Source organism: Lagenorhynchus albirostris, chromosome 19 (assembly GCF_949774975.1).
Source record: "Lagenorhynchus albirostris chromosome 19, mLagAlb1.1, whole genome shotgun sequence".
Taxonomy (NCBI): Eukaryota; Metazoa; Chordata; class Mammalia; order Artiodactyla; family Delphinidae; genus Lagenorhynchus; species Lagenorhynchus albirostris.
In genome coordinates, this window is record NC_083113.1 from 17,024,831 (window position 1) to 17,041,535 (window position 16,705).

Here is a 16,705-nt window from a genome sequence, read left to right on the forward strand (position 1 = left end):
CATATTCAAATTTCCCCAGTTGACTCAAAAATGTACTTTCGCGGGACTTCCCTGGTGGCGCAGTCGTTAAGAATCCGCCTGCCAATGCAGGGGACACGGGTTTGAGCCCTGGTTTGGGAAGATCCCACAAGCCGCGGAGCAACTAAGCCCGTGCGCCACAACTACTGAGCCTGCACTCTGGAGCCCCCAAGTCACAACTACTGAAGCCCACACGCCTAGAGCCCGTGCTCCGCAACAAGAGAAGCCACTGCAATGAAGAGTAGCCCCTGCTCGCCGCAACCAGAGAAAGCCCACCTGCAGCAATGAAGACCCAACGCACCCAAAAATAAATTAAAAAAAAATTCTTAATGTACTTTCGGGACTTCCCAGGTGGTCCAGTGGCTGACTCTCACTCCCAATGCGGGGGGACCCAGGTTTAATCCCTGGTCAGGGAACTAGATCCCACATGCCACAACTAAGACCTGGTGCAGCCAAATAAATATTAAAAAACAACCCCAAACCCCACAAAAAACAACACTCCAAACCAAAAAATAACCCCAAAATGTACTTTCAAACGCAAATGCTTAAAAAAACTTAAAACACCCCACCCTGATTCAATCAAGATTTTGCATTGCATTTGGTTGTCATGTCTCTTTTAATCTAAAACAATCCCCACTGTATCCCCACTGACTTTCTGAAGAATATGATCTAGTTGTTTTGTACAAGGTCGCACAACTTTTATTTCACCCAGAATGTCTTTGGGATAGATTCCTATAAGTAGCATTGTCTGGGCAAAGAGTAAATGCTTATATCATTTTCTTTTAATTAAAAAAATTTTTATTATTATTTTTGGGGTTTTATTAATTTTATTTATTTATTTTGGCTGCGTTGGGTCTTCGTGGCTGCGCGCGGGCTTTCTCTAGTTGCAGCGAGCGGGGACTACTCTTCGTTGTGGTGTGCGGGCTTCTTATCGCGGTGGCTTCTCTTGTTGCAGAGAACGGGCTCTAAGCGCGCGGGCTTCAGTAGTTGCAGCACGTGGGCTCAGTAGCTGTGTCTCACAGGCTCTAGAGTGCAGGCTCAGTAGTTGTGGCGCACGGGCTTAGTTGCTCCGCGGCATATGGAATCTTCCTGGACCAGGGCTCGAACCCATGTCCCCCACATTGGCAGGCGGATTCTTAACCACTGCACCACCAGGGAAGTCCAATAAATGCTTATAGAGTTTTTCTGGAGATGATCCCACAGATATTCCATATTGCACATCCACTGAGTATCAGAGTGCTGTTTCCCATAGCCTTACCAACAGAGGGAGCTGCCAAAATTACAGGTTTCCTTTTTCCCAGTCTGGTAGGTGAGAAATGTATCAAAGTGGGGTTTTAATTTGCTTTTCTCTTAGAGAGTTTGAGCATATTTTCTGAGAACTGTCCATTCATATATTTTGCCCATTTTTCCATGGACTTGGAATTTTTCTTTTCCACTTTGACACTACACACACACACACACGCACACTTTTATGTTATAAACTGAGAACATTTCCCCCCAATTTGTCATTTCTTCTTAGTTTTTTTTTTTTTTTTTTTTTTTGCGGTACACGGGCCTCTCACTGTTGTGGCCTCTCCCGTTGTGGAGCACAGGCTCCGGACGCGCAGGCTCAGCGGCCATGGCTTACGGGCCCAGCTGCTCCGTGGCATGTGGGATCTTCCTGGACCGGGGCGCGAACCCGTGTCCCCTGCATCGGTAGGCGGACTCTCAACCCCTGTGCCACCAGGGAAGCCCTGCTTTTTTTTTTAAACCAAGTAAAAGTTTCTTTTATTTTTTTTGTCAGTACTTCCCCTTACTGCATCTGGATTTCAAATCATATTTTGGAAAGTTTGTCCAACTTCTAGTTTATAGAGGAATTCACCTACATGGAGCTCACATTTTGTTTGAGGACAATAAAAGATAAAGTAAAACAGTATGTTAGAAGATGTGCTATGGAGAAATATTGAGCAAGGATGGGGGTAAGGACCCTCTTGTTCAGTAGGGGGGTGGCTCGGAGCTGAGATGAAAAGGAGGGGGGACACTAAGGTGGCACATAGGAAGGCAAATGTGTAAAGACTGGGAAAGAGTAGCCAGGGATAGGAGGAGAACTGGGAGAGTGAGGGTGCTCTGGAGGCCAAGAGAGGAGTTATGGGAAGGGAGGTGGAAAATCAGGTTTAAAATCTCAAAGATGTCAAATATCCCTAATTTGTAAACTAACTGCAACCCCAATAAAACCCCCATCTATGTTTGTATTTCTTCTGGAACCAGGCAAATTGGGTATAAAGTTCACTTCATTTGGGAGAAAAACCTAGCAAGAGACAGGGACACATTGAAAAATAAGAGCAAGACGGCAATCAGCCATTTCAGGTACTAAGACGTATTACACAGCCTTTATAATTAAAACACTGTGGGGATGGCACACAAGCGTCAGACAGACAGTGGACTTGGAGAGAACACAGATGCAGCCAAATTAACCGTGGAAACTTAGTGTATGAAAAGGTGGCATCTCAAGTCACCTAAAACTACTTCATAAAGTTTAGGGATGTAAAGTTTTACTTTATAAGTTGAAGATAATTCACAGCGAAATGCTACAATCTAATCAGTACAGCTAGATTAGTTCTGAAAAATCTATACACCTGTTTAACCCCACCACCTTCAATGTACAACATATTCCCAACTCGAGAAAGTTTGTCTCCTCCTTGGTTGATCCCTGCCACCCAGCCCTCCTTCAGAGGCAATCACTGCTCTGAATGAGAATTTTAATAAATGATAGTGAGACATATTTAAAATAAGATAAAATTGAATCCATTTAGATAAATTCCAAATGGCTCAGAGATTTAAAATTTACATTTACAAAAGAAATTGTATAAAACTAGAAGGCAATGTCATCTCTTAAACCCTCCCCTCTTCCAGCAGATGCACTGCCTCCTCAGCCCTCACACCAACACATCTGAATGCAGGGCCTTTGCATGTGCTGTAGTCTTCCCCTCTGCAAGCCTTCCTCAGATACCCGTGTACTTCCTTCTCTCTCTACCTTTACAGAGTGTCACCTTTGCTGTCTAGCCCTCTATTTAAAAATCACACCACTACAACCGCTTTTTCTCCACAGCAGTTCTTCCACATACTAAATATTTTGCTTACTTATTTTGTCAGTGGTCTGTTCTCCTGTCCTAGAATGACAACTCCCTGAAGGCTGGGACTTCTGTCCATTTTTTTGTGCTGGATCCTCAGTATTCAGAGCAGGTGCTTGATTACTTTTTGTTGAGGGTAGAAGTGACGAGGAGAGTTTCAGGTAGGGTGGGGCACACAGGACCCCATTCTCTTGGCTTTAGTGGGATGATAGGACAGTGGCAAGGCAACTGAGAGGAAAAACAGAAGAGCCTGTGAAGGGGGACGGCAGGTGTGGGTAGAGACGATGGGCTGATGCATCCAGGCAATGCTTTCTTCCACAAGTCTTATTAAGGGAAGTGAAGTGTTGGGGTGAACAAATGCGAAGCTCTGGACTTCTTTTTGAGCCACGTCTTCATCTGCACAGCTGCTGCAGGGCGCCTTGGGCCTGGATCCAGCGCAGCTGCCACTGGGGCAGGGACAGGCCTTGGCAGAGCTCCCCGGAGAGGGCGGCTTGTCCTGGCTGCTCCCACCTGGAGAAGGGGATGGCATAAGAGGGAAGGCCTGGACCTCCAGACCTTCACTGGCCTCCGCTGAGCACCGTGCTCTGCTTGTCATCAGCCCCCCACCCCCACCCCCGCCCGGTCTAAGTTCTGCCTGTTCCACCAGTCAGCCCCCACCTCATCGTGCCCCCCTCTCACCAGTCCCCCACAACTCCCTGCAGCTCGGGGATTCGCTTCAGTGCCTGTTTCAGCAGGTTCTCCAGGCGCTTCAGAGCCTGCCCCAGGTTCTCTTTCTGCTCCTTTTCCTGGGATGCCCAGATCTGCAGCAGCTCTGCAGGTTAGAAACCCGGGGGGCAGCAATGAATCCTCTGGCTCCCTGGTGCCTTGCAGCCATTGGGTCACCAAGTCTCCAATCATCTAGCCTTCACCTGAGCATCTCTCCTAATCCTCTCTCTCCTCCCAGGTCCTCTTACCACGTGCAAGCCCACCATACCTGAGGCGTCATTCTGAATGCCTTCCTCCTTCCCCCTGATGGTCCCTCGATCTCCATGGCCCAACCCTCAGTGTCCTCCCTGCTTCCTTACTTGTCCCCCAGCCTTCCTCCTTGGGCCCAAACCTCAGCCTCTTACCGGTCCATCCTTCACATGGCAGCCAGAGTGATCTCACAGCCTAAACCTGATCCTTTCCCTCTCCTGCTTGGAACCCTGCAAGGCTCCCCAGAGCCCCAAGACAGAGCCCAGGCTCTCAGCCTAGTACTTGAGGGGTGCATCATGTGACCTCTGCTTACTACTCCTGAGCAAAACCTCACCTGTCTCCCAGGGCCCACTGGAGACACCATCTTTCCTCCTGGACAGCTCTCACCTCTTTCCCCATTGAGCTCTCAGCGCCAGCACATGGCACATACCCAGCGAGTGCTTGCTGAGTGAATCCAGGAATAAGTGACTTTTCTGAGTTTCAGCTTCCTCTCTGTAAACTGGGGTCTTATGCTCCCTTCCCTTATGGTAAGGACTGGAAGACACTGTGCACGTGCAGATAACAGTGACTAGAATCACACCAGAGACACAGAGTGCTTACTGCAGCCAGGCACGGCTCAATACCCTGTTTGGGTCACCTGACTGAATCTTTCCAACAACTCTGTAAGGTATTATGATTATGCTTATTCCACTGAGGAGGAAGCTGAGGCACAGGGAGATCACGCAGCAAGGAAGAGGTGGGGCTGAGCAGAGAATCCAGGTAGTTTAACTACGCAGCCCACTTTCTAACTACTCAAGTATACTACTGTTTGGTGATGGATGAGTATTTGGCAATTCAATGAGCAGTGCTGCCTCATGGTTAGGAGCACAGACCCATGTTAGACGGCCTGGACTCAAATCCCAGCTTGGCTGTCTGGGCAGCTACCAAGCCTTCTGCTTCTCAGTTCTCTCCTCTGTAAAACGGAGAGAACCCCTGGGCTGCTGTGCAGATGAAACTAGTGAGCATGCTCAAAGCACTCAGCACACTGTATAAGCAGTGGGTGTTTGTGATTTCTCCTGGACGCTGATGGTCCTGGGAAGGGGCTGGGATGCTGGATAAGGAAGCAAGGCAGGCCTACCCCGGGTGGATGGTCCTGGCGGCAGGCTGGTCTTCATGTGGAGCAGATACCAGCATCGGAGACTTCGCTGGTCCTGGAGGAACAGAAGGTCCTGGCGAAGAGAGGCAGCCTTCGGAAGGAGCAGCTCCGGAGCCTGGAGGAAGGGGGAAGGACAGTCACCTGGGGTGGGGGTAGAGGTGGGAAGACGGGTCCTAAGGGACAGGCACTCACCTTCCCTGCGGGCAGCCCCAATGTGTGGCTCAATACTATGAGGCTGGAGCCTCTTGGGGATGCAGGATGCAGCTGGTGGATGGATGGCAGGACCGTAGGGAGGGGCTCCAACCTGTGGGGGAAAATCCAGGTTGGGTGGGGCACTGAGAGGGAGGCTTGGGTTCCAGAGGCTCTGGGGGCTGGGAGCTGGACTCAGGAGGCCCAGGAACTTGGAGGTGGGTCTGAGGACTAGGATTCCAGAATGGGGCTGAGGACCTGAAGGTGAGGTCTGGCAGCTTGGGAACACTGGGAGGACTGGAATTGATTTTGTGGAGTGGGCCCAAGGAGCAACAGTCATCCATGGCAGGGGACATGGTGATGGCCCAGTCTCACCCTCCAGGGCTGTGCCGCAGCAGGGTGCCCAGCAGAAGATGGGGCAGATGCTGGGCTCCCTCCTCTAGACACCGAAGCAGCTCCTGGCTCTGTGGTGCCACCACCTCAGATGTGGGGACCACTTTTTGCCGAACCAAAGCTAGCACCTGTGGGGAAGGAAAGGGATGGGAAGGGCAATGTGAGGCCGCTTAGCCCCCTCCCTAGGAGACCCAGCCCTACCCAGAATTTGCCCCAACTCCCATCTCACCTCCCCAGGGCTCCGGCACAGGCTCGTCTTGCTGGCTGAGTTGCCCTTGATGAGCAGGCGGACCTGTTCCTGTGTCTCCTCCTAGGCAACAGAGAGGTCACGGAGATGGGCTGCTTTTCCTTGTCACCTTCCAGCCTCTGCCCTTGCTCACCCCTTTGCACAGGTCCTGATTCCTCTTGGAAGTCTCACCCTGGCCCCCTCCCCTCACCAGGAGGCCCAGTTCTGGATCTTAAGGGTCCCAGCCTCACTCCAGCCCTCCACCAGGCCCTGCCACTTCTCCCGGAGTCCCGCCTCTCACCACCAGTTGGCGCCAGTGCAAGATCCTCTGCTGTTTGGCCTGTAGCTCCTGGAGCAGAAGCTGCCGCTGCCCAGCAGCCTCCTCCAGCTCCTGGCTCATGGCATGCAGGGCCTTGAGTTCTGCCCGCAGGGCAGAGCTCCGGAGCCCCAGCACCAATGCCTGCCTGGGGCACGAGTAGAAAAGAGCAAAGGAGAAGGAAGGTGACTAAGACTCACCACAGAGGAGAGAGATCAGATCTGCAAGGATGCACAAGGAGCCGTAGCACAGGGAGACAAACCAGAAGAGCAAGCAGGGATGCAGAAACAGGAGCCACAGGTGCAGAAAAAGTCCAATAACCTGAAACCTCTGGGAGAGAGATGGCCTAGAGGCCTCTGCCCATGGAGACCCCTCACCTCTCGCTGGATCCCACGGTACATCTCTCCATCTGCTCCATCAGGCCTTGGAGGTGCCGGGTCAGGATTTGATGGTCCTCCAGGAGGGGGCCCCGCTGGGTGACCAGCGCAGCCACAGACTGCCAGCCCTCCTGGAGCGAGGCACAGAGTCAGGGTGGGCATGGTCCCTGGGGTTGGGGGCTGGGGGAGGGGATCGAGTGGATTGGGAAGGGGATGGAGTCCTGGGGGTCACCTGGATGAGATGCACCATGGACGGCAGGGCCTGGCTAGAGTTGGGCTGGTCTGGGGCCTGGGAGCCGAGAGTAGGGGCCGAGCTGCAGAGAGAGGAGACCTGTCCCCTTGCCTGGGCCCTTGGGGGTAACCAATGTCAGCCCACCTGCCAGATTGGTTACTGGGTTTCAGTTCCACCCCCATCAGCAGGTCACCCTGCCTGGTCCTGACCTGTCCCAATTTCCTCAGCCCACTGCCCTGCTCTGACTGTGGGAGCACCCACGCCACACCTGGCTAGCTCTGTATCTTGGAGCTCATCCACGGTGCACAGGGACTGGATCTCTGCCTCCCGCTCTGCAGCCAGATGCTCCAAGGCAGCCAGGATGTGGCCCGGAGGGTGGTTTGTCAGCAGTGACTGGTGAGGAGAGGAGTGAGGTCAGGGCAGGATGGAGGAGGGCTACGAGCTGGGACCCATGGAGAAGGGGAAGGATCAAGAGTTAGGTCCTGGCACCCTGAGGTTTACATGGGGCAGAGGGTGTGTCCTTTCTGAGAGCCCCCTCACCTCCACTGAGCTAAGCCACTGCTGGTAGGAAGTTCCAAAGAGATCATCTCGAGGGGTTCTGTGGAGTTGGGGAAGGGGACAGAGAATGTTACAGAACACATCAACTCACCCTCTAATGATCACCACCACCCTATAGGGTAGGGGTTGTCATTGTCCCCATTTTGAGGATTGGAAACCAGGCTCTTTCTCTACACCTGTCAGACTTGAGTTCCCCACTTAATATCAACTCGCTGGTCTTGGGCCCCTTCACGTGTGCTGTTTACCTGGAACACCCTCTCAACCTTTTACTCTCCTCACCAGAGAACCCGTCCTGTCTCCTTAGCTCGGTAAGGCATTTCATTTGGGTTCCCTGCGCCTCTCAGGCCTCCCCACCCTCTGACAGCCCTAACTACCTGGGTTGTCACTGTCTATGATGGTCTGTTTCCCTCTTTTCCCAGCCTGGCAGCCCTGTCAGGGCAGGGCCTGGGCTAACAGAGCCCGGAGGCCCAATGTCTGTAACAAGTGACTACCCCCAAAGCCCAGGTTCTTTGCAGGGTCTCGGGGGTTGAGGGATACTCACGGAATGCTGCCTCCCTTGGCCCGAGGCATCAGGAGCTTCTGCAGGAACTGGGTCCGGAGGCTGCAGGCTGTTCGGACATCACCCTGTGAAGAAGGGAGTGTAGCTTGAGGAGGGCCCAAAGGTCCACCGAACCCCAGGCTCCCCATCTTTTCCCCCATGGCTCAGGATTCTTACCAGGACCACAGGCTCCAGGCTCAGGGCTGCTGATGTCAAGGGTCCAAAGTTTATATCCACTTTGGCCTTCCTGGAGAGAGAAGTGCAGTTGGGGCTGAGGTTCCTGGGAGGAGGGAGCTGGCAGCACAGATGTCTGTGTCCCCTCTCGCTGCCAGCAAAGCTAGCCTTGATCTCAGAGGCCAACCCCAAATTAGACCACTGTCATCTCCTGGCTAGATGACTGCATTAACCTCCTCATCGGTCTCCCTGCTCTTGCCCACTGCAGTCTGCTCTCTACCCAGTAGTCAATGATCCTATTAAAACCTCATACAGATCATGTCACTGTTTTGCTCAAAACCCTTGAAAACAATGTGATGTGGCCCCATTACACTCAGAAAAGCAACAATGGGTATTAGAACTCTTCTAAGCACTCCGCGTGATTTGACTCACTCAATTATCATACCTACCCTATAGAGTAGGTATTAATATTATCCCCATTCTATAGAACTTAGAAACTGAGGCACAAAGAAGTTAAATACTTTGCCCAAAGTCACACAGCTGTAAGTGGCTGAGCCAGGCCATGAATCCAGCCTGAGAATAAAATTCCAATGCCTCCATGGCGCTCTGTCCACCTCTCCAACCTACCACCTCACGCTCTCCCTCTTGCCTACGAAACTTAAGCTGAACTGGCCACCTGGCTGTTCTTCCCACATGCCAAGCTCAGGGCTCTGCTTCTGCTGTTCCTCTCCATGGAAATTCCTCCCCCAACTCAAATGTTACCTCCTCAAAGAGGCCTTCTCTGACCATCATACCTAGGGCAGGATGTCCCTCTCCCTTTCTATCATATCACCTTTTCTTCATAGCGCTCATCTCTACCTATGATTACAGGGTCTGTCTCCTAGTTTACCACCTGTCTCCTCTGCATCATAGTGTGAGGTCCATGAGGGCAGGACTGTCCCGTTTACCGTTTTTTCCCCTGCACTGGTGTTCTAGATATATAGCTGGCACTATTCTAGGCACTGGAAATACAGGTGGCTGAGATGACAAAACTTCCTGGTCTCATGGATGTTAAATCTTAAGGAGTGGAGCTCAGAATTCTGGAACCCAAGAAGCGTTCAGGGCAGAGCACTGGGTCTTTAAGAATGTGTCTACCCAGCCTGGCGAGGGCTGCTCCCTGGACACCTGAGGCTTACCTCTCTATGTCCTGCAAATGCTTGAGCTGATTCTGCAGCTGCTGCATGGGACCTTGGAGCCCACGCTGCTGTCTTTGCATGGCCCCAGCTTGGGCCCGGAGGAGGAGAGCACGACGCTGGGTGTCTTGCACGCTCTGTAGGGCCTGCTCCATGGCCATGTCTGTGAGAGGAACAGGGGCGGCCATCAGTACTTTCCTTAACCCTGTTCTGCTGCCCATCTGTCCAGCCCCATGGGTCACCCTGAGCCTCAGTCTCTCGCTCCAACAGCTCCAGGCTCTGGTCTAACTCCAGGATCTCTGCCCGCAGGTGGGCAACAGCGGCTTCCAGCTTCAACTTCCGACGGGCCTGGTGGAATCAAGTACAGGGTCAGATGCATGGCCTGGCTGGGGCTCGGCCTGGCCTGACTGCCCTGTGTGGAGCAGCAGTCTCTTACCTGCCCAGTTAGGTGGCAGAGGGTTTTCCCTAGGCAGTTTCGGTGCCTGAACTTCTAGGACCAGAAGAGCACTATGGTACTATCCTGTCCCCCTCCTTCCTCCTGGGATTGCCTCATCTAGCCTCCCACCCTGTTTCTTGTCTCTGTCCCAGTCCTCATCTCCCCACTGAGCCCCACACCTGGGAGTCCTGAGGTCTCCTGGAAGCCTCCCCCGCCCCAGATGTCACCTGGGCACCATGCACACATTGGGTCCCATATTGGTCTCAGTATCTCTCCCAAACCAGTCTCTTCTCGCAACCTCACCAGCTTTGATGCCCCATATCCATGTCCCCCCAACCACAGCTCATACCTTCTCCCCCTAGACTGTGAGCCCTGTGAGTGCAGGGATCAGGGCTGTTTTGTGACACAGTGACCCTAGCATCACCCAGCACAAGGCTGGGGCTAGAGCAGGTCTACAAGTCCTCTTTTTGGATGAAAGAAAATCTTGCAGCACGTGCTTCTCACCTCTGGACTGTCCTGGTGGCCATACCTGAGGAAGTGAGGCCAGAGTTAGGGGATGACAGGGACTTCCAGGGGGAGATGGGAGGCTGAGGCTGTGGGTGGGGACATGGCTTGAGGGGGCTGGGGAAGACAGGAGGGGACAGCTTTGAGGACCAGTTACCAGAGCAGGTTTCCCCGGATCTTCTTGACATTCCTATAGTGGAGAGGTAGGAAGAAGGGAAGTTACTGTAGGACTCGCCTAGGTCCCCTCCCCTGCCACAGCTTCCCTCATGCAGCCAGGCTCACCTCTGGCTGTGCACATGCCGCAAGACGTAGGCCCAGATATCGGCCCCCTGGCCCAGACACAGCCTGTGGGAACAGTATGTAAGGGGATGCCTGGGACGTCACACAGGGTGGAGGATCTTCATTCGCAGGGTGGTGGGGGGTAAGGTCTTTACTAGGGAATTCTCACCTCTTGGGGGAGGGAGGGTCCATACTTTGGGGGGTAAGGTATTCCCTCCTGGGGAGTTCTCAGTCACTGAGAGGGTGGGCTTCTCACTGGGTGTAGGGGTATTCTCATTCCATGGTGGAGTGCTCCCTTTCTCCTGGGAGAGGGTTATCTCCAGTCACTTCCAGAGGTGGGGGTGAGGGCTATACTGCCTGGAAGGGCTCTCTCATTATCAGCTGTGGGTCATCACTCCTATACATTCAATCTTCAATGGGGTGGTCTTTGCTGACTCCAGAGGGTCCTCACTGGCTGGGCTGGGGCGTGTGGTGGGTGATGAAGTGCTGCAGGGACAGCCTTACTCTGGAGATCCAATTTCCCCACCGGGAGGGGGCATTCATTACTAACTCACTGGTGCAAGGGACCTCACTCTGGGCGGCCTCACAGGATGGGCGCGGGAGTGTTGCAGTCACCGCCAGGACGTCCTCACACAGTTCAGGATCCTCTGCCTGGATTTACTACTCGGGGGGCGGGGGCGCCCTCAAGGGTTATTCTCACTCGGGCAGAGGGGGATGGGGAGGGCGGCGCGTCTTAGATGAAGATGTGGTTCTCACTCCCCGGGACTCTATCTCCAGGGTGGGGAGTCGTCACTCCTAGAGAGGTCCTCACCTGCGCAGCGTCGACTCCGGGGCCCGGGCGGCCACGGGCGCCTCCATCTCTTCCGCCGCCCAGCAGCCCAGTTCCCGCGCTTGCTGCGCTAACTCCATGACAGCGCCTCAGCCGCCGCCTCCCGCCCCTTCTTCAAGGGTGGCTTCCGCCTCTGACGTCACGAGTGCGCCGGAAGTGACGCCATCGATCGCCAGACAGGCAGGGGCTTTCCGGCTCTGCAAGATGTCAGAGCCGATCTACGTTTCTCATGCTTGAGGGTCCGGTCCCTTTGAGTGGAGATGAAAGGGGCGTGGAGAAACGGTGGGGCCCGCTAGCCTTCTGCGTCCTCCTTCCTACTACCATCTGTTCCCTAAGAGACAAAAGGTCCCCAATGCCTCCCTTCATTTTCTTGACAAAATGGGACTTTCATCCCAGAAGGATGAGAATCAGGCGAGGAGATGCCAAATTTACTGCTTTTTGGTTTCAGAAACAGGGTGTCAGGTCTGAGTGAGGGATAGAGGGCAGATGGCATGACCCTAATATCTCTCTGGCATGCTTTCTTCTAGGTATTCGTTCGTCCTTACCATTCTGTAACATTCGTGAGCTGACCCTGTGCTGGGGACACCCCGGTGGCTGAGACAGCCCCAGTCTCAGCTACTCGAGCCCCAGCTACTGGAGCTACCAGTTCAGTGAGGGACACAGACGCATCACCAGGTAGGGATGGTAGAACATAAGCAGCAGGGGTGGGTCAATTTGGGACACAAGGAATGTGAGAGGTCTATGGAGTGCCCCAGAAAGCACTGGATACTAGGGCTGGAGTTCTGGAGAGCCCTGAGACATGGCCCTGAGAAATGGCAACATTCAGGGACTTTTCATTCAATATGATTCATCACTGTCCTCAGTGTCCAGTACAGAGCCTGACGCTCTAAATAGTTGTTGAAGAAACAAATGGCAGGAAAGGTGGTGGGGGTGAGACTAAAGCTGGGAACGCTGGGAGGAGGATGGAGCAGGATGAAGGGAGGAAGGGGTTGAGGACAGTGCTGGACCACTGTAGGGCTGTGGAGAAGAGAGGAGACTGAGTGGATGGGTCATGTGAGGTTGACTGGCTGTTGAGGGTTGAGATCCAGGGCTCTAGGCTGGGGATTAGGTGGAACAGACCTTGAAATGGGGAGGTGAGAGAAGGAGCAGCTTTGGGGGAGATACTGATAACAATGTGAGACTCTGTGGGTGTGAGGAGTCAAGGGGACATCCAAGGGTCAGCCGAGCCTCTAGTCCAGGGAAAGGGGGACCATGATGTCACCACTAAATAGCAGATTTCGGGGAGAAGCTGAGTTCAGCTTCAAATTCTTCATAAGGGCTGAGATGCAGAAGAGGGTGCCAGGGGCTGATGTAATCCAGATGGACTTCCTGGAAGAAAGACTAGCAGCTGCTACTCCACCATCCTGATTTCTCAAGTTTCCATTTCTTTCAAGCATCTCCACCCTTCCAACCTTTGTGGGTTGTTTTGCTGTTAAAAAAAAAAGAAAATCAATTAGACAGCATGTTTGCCAAGGGCCTCTGAGCCTTTCAAGGGACTTTAGAAAGTACTGGCTGTTAAAGGAATGAAAAGACAAGTCACAGACTGGGAGAAAGTATTTGCAAAACACATATCTGATTATTGATGAGTATCTAAAATATGCAAAGAACTCTTAAAACTCAACCATAAGAAAATAAATAATCCAATTTAAAAATGGACAAAAGTTATGAACTGGTGTCTCACCAAAGATGATATACAGATAAATGCAAATAAGCATACGAAAAGTTGTTCAACATTATAGGTCCTCAGCGAGCTGCACATTAAAACAATAATGGGTTACCTCTACATACCTATTAGAATGTCTAAAAATCCAAGACAATGACAACACCAAATGCTGCTGAGGATGTGGAGCAATAGGAGCTCTCATTCATGGCTGGTGGGAATGCAAAATGATAAAGCCGCTTTGGAAGACAATCTGAAAAGGCCATATGCTGTATGATTGCAACTGTGTGGCATCGTGGAAAAGGCAAAACTATAGAGATCAGTAAAAAGATGGTAGTGGCCAGTGGGTGGGGGGTAAGGATCAAAAGGTGAAACACAAAGCGTGGTTTTTTTAGGAGGGGGAAACTATTTTGTATGATACTGTAATGATGGATATGTCATATTATGCATTTGTAAAAAGCCATAGAACTGTACAACACAGAGGGAGCCCTAATGTAAGGTATGGATTCTGGTTAGGAATAATGTTTCACTCTTGATCATCAATAGTAACAAAGGTACCATCCTCCTGCAAGACGGTAATAATAGGGGAAAATGTGTGTGGAGGGAGGGGACGTAGGTGGGAACTTTATTTTTTGTGTGGTTTTTCTCTAAGCATAAGACTGCTCACAAAAAAATAAAGTCTATTAAACAAAAGAATTGGCCGAAAGCTGGAATATTGTTTAATGAATATCTATAACCATAAACTAATGGCAGTTAATCAGATGCACCTTGACTCAAGCTATATAATTATATATAAATATAAAAGGATTCTTTATCTGTTTTGGATAAAAAATTAAAGGCAAATACGGAATAATTGCCAGCAGTTTCCCCTCCAGCTCTAAAAAAAGCCAATAGGGATTATTAGGCACATCCTCTCAAGACACCGAAGAGAGAGCAGAGCTGGTCATGTGACCATCTCCCCAGCAACCACTAACCATCTTCTCCCCACTCTCCTCCAGTCTCTGTGTGGTGGCTTTGTAATGTGTCCACTTGACTAGGTTGAATGAACTATTTCCTAGAATCACCTTCTTGTGTCCAATTATGATGGGATGGAAGAGATTCTTGGGCAAGATTTGGAGGGGAGAAGTGAAGCAGCTGCCCTTTTGTAGATCACACAGGTTGTCACTGGCTGGCTGCTGGCTCATCATGTTTGCATAGGGCAGCAGCCAGGCCAGCAGTTGTTTCACCTTCTCCTGGCTCTTCCTTCAACTTCTCCAACTCCTGGGCCATATGTGTGTTGAGCTCCAGCTTCTTCTGTGGCTGCTCATACCAACAAGGTCAGAGGCAAGCTTGTTCCAGCTTGTCCTAGCTTCCCCCCATTTTACATCTGTCTTCCCTTCCTAACAACAGCCTGCCCTGTGCACTTCGAGTGCCAGCATCTGACACTAAGACAACAATATGAAGGATTGCTTAATGACTCCACCAATTGTATAAAATCAAATCCCTGTTTATCTATCGATTGATCTATCTATCTGATATATCTCCCCTAGTGGTTCAGCCTCTCTGATTGAACCCTGATACAAGGAGGATACCGAGGCCAGGGCATGGAACCAGGGCAGGGGATGATAGGACTGAAGCACTGCAGGGGGCTGGTGGAAGTAATGATCAGGCTGAATGGAGGGAACTTATCCTTAGGTTAAGACCTTTCCAGAGAGGAAAGCAATGTTCTCATTGGGACAGTACCTGTCAAGACTCCCTCCCTCTCACATCTGAGCTTTTATTCCTGTTGTGCCCCCCCAACTCAATTACCCTTCTTTCTTATCTTCAAAGGCTACCTCCTCCTCATCCTTTAGATCTTCCCCCCTTTATTTATTTATTTATTTAAAAATTGAATTGTAGGGAATTCCCTGGCTGTCCCGTGGTTAGGACTCCATGCTCTCACTGCCAAGGGCCTGGGTTCAATCTCTGGTTGGGGAACTGAAATCCCACAAACTGCACAGCACGGCAAGAAAAAAACGAATTATAATTAACATGCACTATTACGTTAGTTTCAGGTATAATGATTTGATATTATTATACATTATGAAATGATCATTACAATAAGTCCAGTTACTATCTTTCACCATACAAAGTTGTTACGGTATTATTGGCTAGAGTCCATATGTTGTACATTACACCCCCATGACTTATTTATTTTATAGCAGGAAGTTTGTATCTCTTAATCCCTTTCACTTATTTCATCTGTTCCCCCACCAGGTCCCACTGGGGACCACCATTTTGTTCTCTGTATCTAAGAATCTGTTTTTGTTTTGTTTTGTTTGTTCATGTGTTTTGTTTGTAAAAATTCCACATAAAAGTGAAATCATAGTGTTTGTTTTTCTCTGATTTATTTCACTTAGCATAATACCCTGCAGGTTAATGCATGTTGCTGCAAATGGTAGGAATTCATTTTTTTTAATAATTTATTTTTGGCTGTGTTGGGTCTTCGTTGCTGCGCATGGGCTATCTCTAGTTGCGGTGAGCAGAGGCTACTCTTTGTTGCAGTACGCGTGCTTCTCGTTGTGGTGGCTTCTCTTGTTGCGGAGCACGGGCTGTAGGTGCACGGGCTTCAATAGTTGTGGCACGCGGGCTCAGTAGTTGTGGCTCGCGGGCTGTAGAGCGGAGGCTCAGTAGTTGTGGCACGTGGGCTTCGTTGCCTTGTGGCATGTGGCATCTTCCCAGAGCAGGGCTTGAACCCATGTCCCCTGCATTGACAGGCGGATTCTTAACCACTGTGCCACCAGGGGAGTCCCTGACCCACTTTTAAAATTGGGTTGTTTGCTTTTTTGATATTGAATTGTATGAGTTCTTTGTATATTTTGGATATCAACCCCATGTTGGTTATATTGTTTTGCAAATATCTTCTTTCATTCAGTAGTTTGCCTTTTTGTTTTTATGGTGGATTCCTTTGTTGTGCAAAGCTTTTTAGTTTGATGTAGTCCCATTTGTTTATTTTTGCTTTTGTTTCCCTTGCCTCAGGAGACATCAAAAATAATATTGCTGACTGATGTCAAGAGTGTACTGTCTATGTTTTCTTCTAGGTGTTTTATGATTTCAGGTCTTACATTTAAGTCTTTAATCCATTTTGAGTTTATTTTTATATATGGTATAAGAAAGTGGTCATTTTCATTCCTTTGCATGTAGCTGTACAATTTTTCCATCATTTATCGAAGAGACTGTGTTTTCCCCGTTGTATTTTCTTGCCTCCTTTGTTGTAGATCAATTGACCATATGAGGGTGGATTTATTTCTGTGCTCTCTGTTTTGTTCCATTGATATGTGTCTGTTTTTCTACCAGCACCATACTGTTTTTTGTTGTTGTTGTTGTTGTTTTGCGGTACGCAGGCCTCTCACTGTTGTGGCCTCTCCCGTTGCGGAGCACAGGCTCCGGACGCGCAGGCCCAGCAGCCATGGCTCACGGGCCCAGCCGCTCCGCAGCATGCGGGATCCTCCCGGACCAGGGCACGAACCCACGTCCCCTGCATCAGCAGGCGGACTCTCAACCACTGCGCCACCAGGGAAGCCCACCAATGGAGCTTTAATGGCTAT

General features: G+C 50.8%; 1 protein-coding gene across 3 annotated transcripts; it reads right to left on the reverse strand.

The window, feature by feature from the left end:
* Positions 1–2,487: 2,487 nt before the first annotated feature.
* Positions 2,488–11,559, reverse strand: HAUS5 (HAUS augmin like complex subunit 5). 3 transcript variants are annotated; one of them, XM_060130994.1, is made up of 19 exons: positions 11,423–11,559; positions 10,615–10,677; positions 10,490–10,522; positions 10,333–10,357; positions 9,635–9,740; positions 9,396–9,555; positions 8,224–8,293; positions 8,050–8,132; positions 7,491–7,548; positions 7,219–7,343; positions 6,951–7,032; positions 6,719–6,849; positions 6,327–6,489; positions 6,029–6,109; positions 5,782–5,927; positions 5,410–5,521; positions 5,200–5,332; positions 3,807–3,939; positions 2,488–3,638 (listed from the first exon to the last, which is right to left on the reverse strand). In XM_060130994.1, the coding sequence occupies exons 1-19, from the start codon at positions 11,518–11,520 to the stop codon at positions 3,521–3,523; spliced, it is 1,920 nt and encodes a 639-aa protein (XP_059986977.1). In that variant the 5' UTR covers positions 11,521–11,559; the 3' UTR covers positions 2,488–3,520. The 3 variants fall into 3 exon arrangements, with proteins under 3 accessions (XP_059986977.1, XP_059986976.1, XP_059986978.1); XM_060130993.1 differs by having other exon boundaries at positions 6,951–7,068; XM_060130995.1 differs by having other exon boundaries at positions 6,951–7,068; positions 10,178–10,357; positions 11,423–11,451.
* Between the last annotated feature and the right edge of the window lie 5,146 nt (positions 11,560–16,705).

Excerpts from the sequence above, each read along its gene's own strand:
- HAUS5 (XM_060130993.1), bottom strand. The coding sequence starts at position 11,520 with ATGGAGTTAGCGCAGCAAGCGCGGGAACTGGGCTGCTGGGCGGCGGAA. Across the intron at positions 10,523-10,614 it reads CGGCATGTGCACAGCCAGAG|GAATGTCAAGAAGATCCGGG; the intron begins GTGAGCCTGGCT and ends TCTCCACTATAG. Across the intron at positions 10,358-10,489 it reads ATCCGGGGAAACCTGCTCTG|GTATGGCCACCAGGACAGTC; the intron begins GTAACTGGTCCT and ends TCACTTCCTCAG.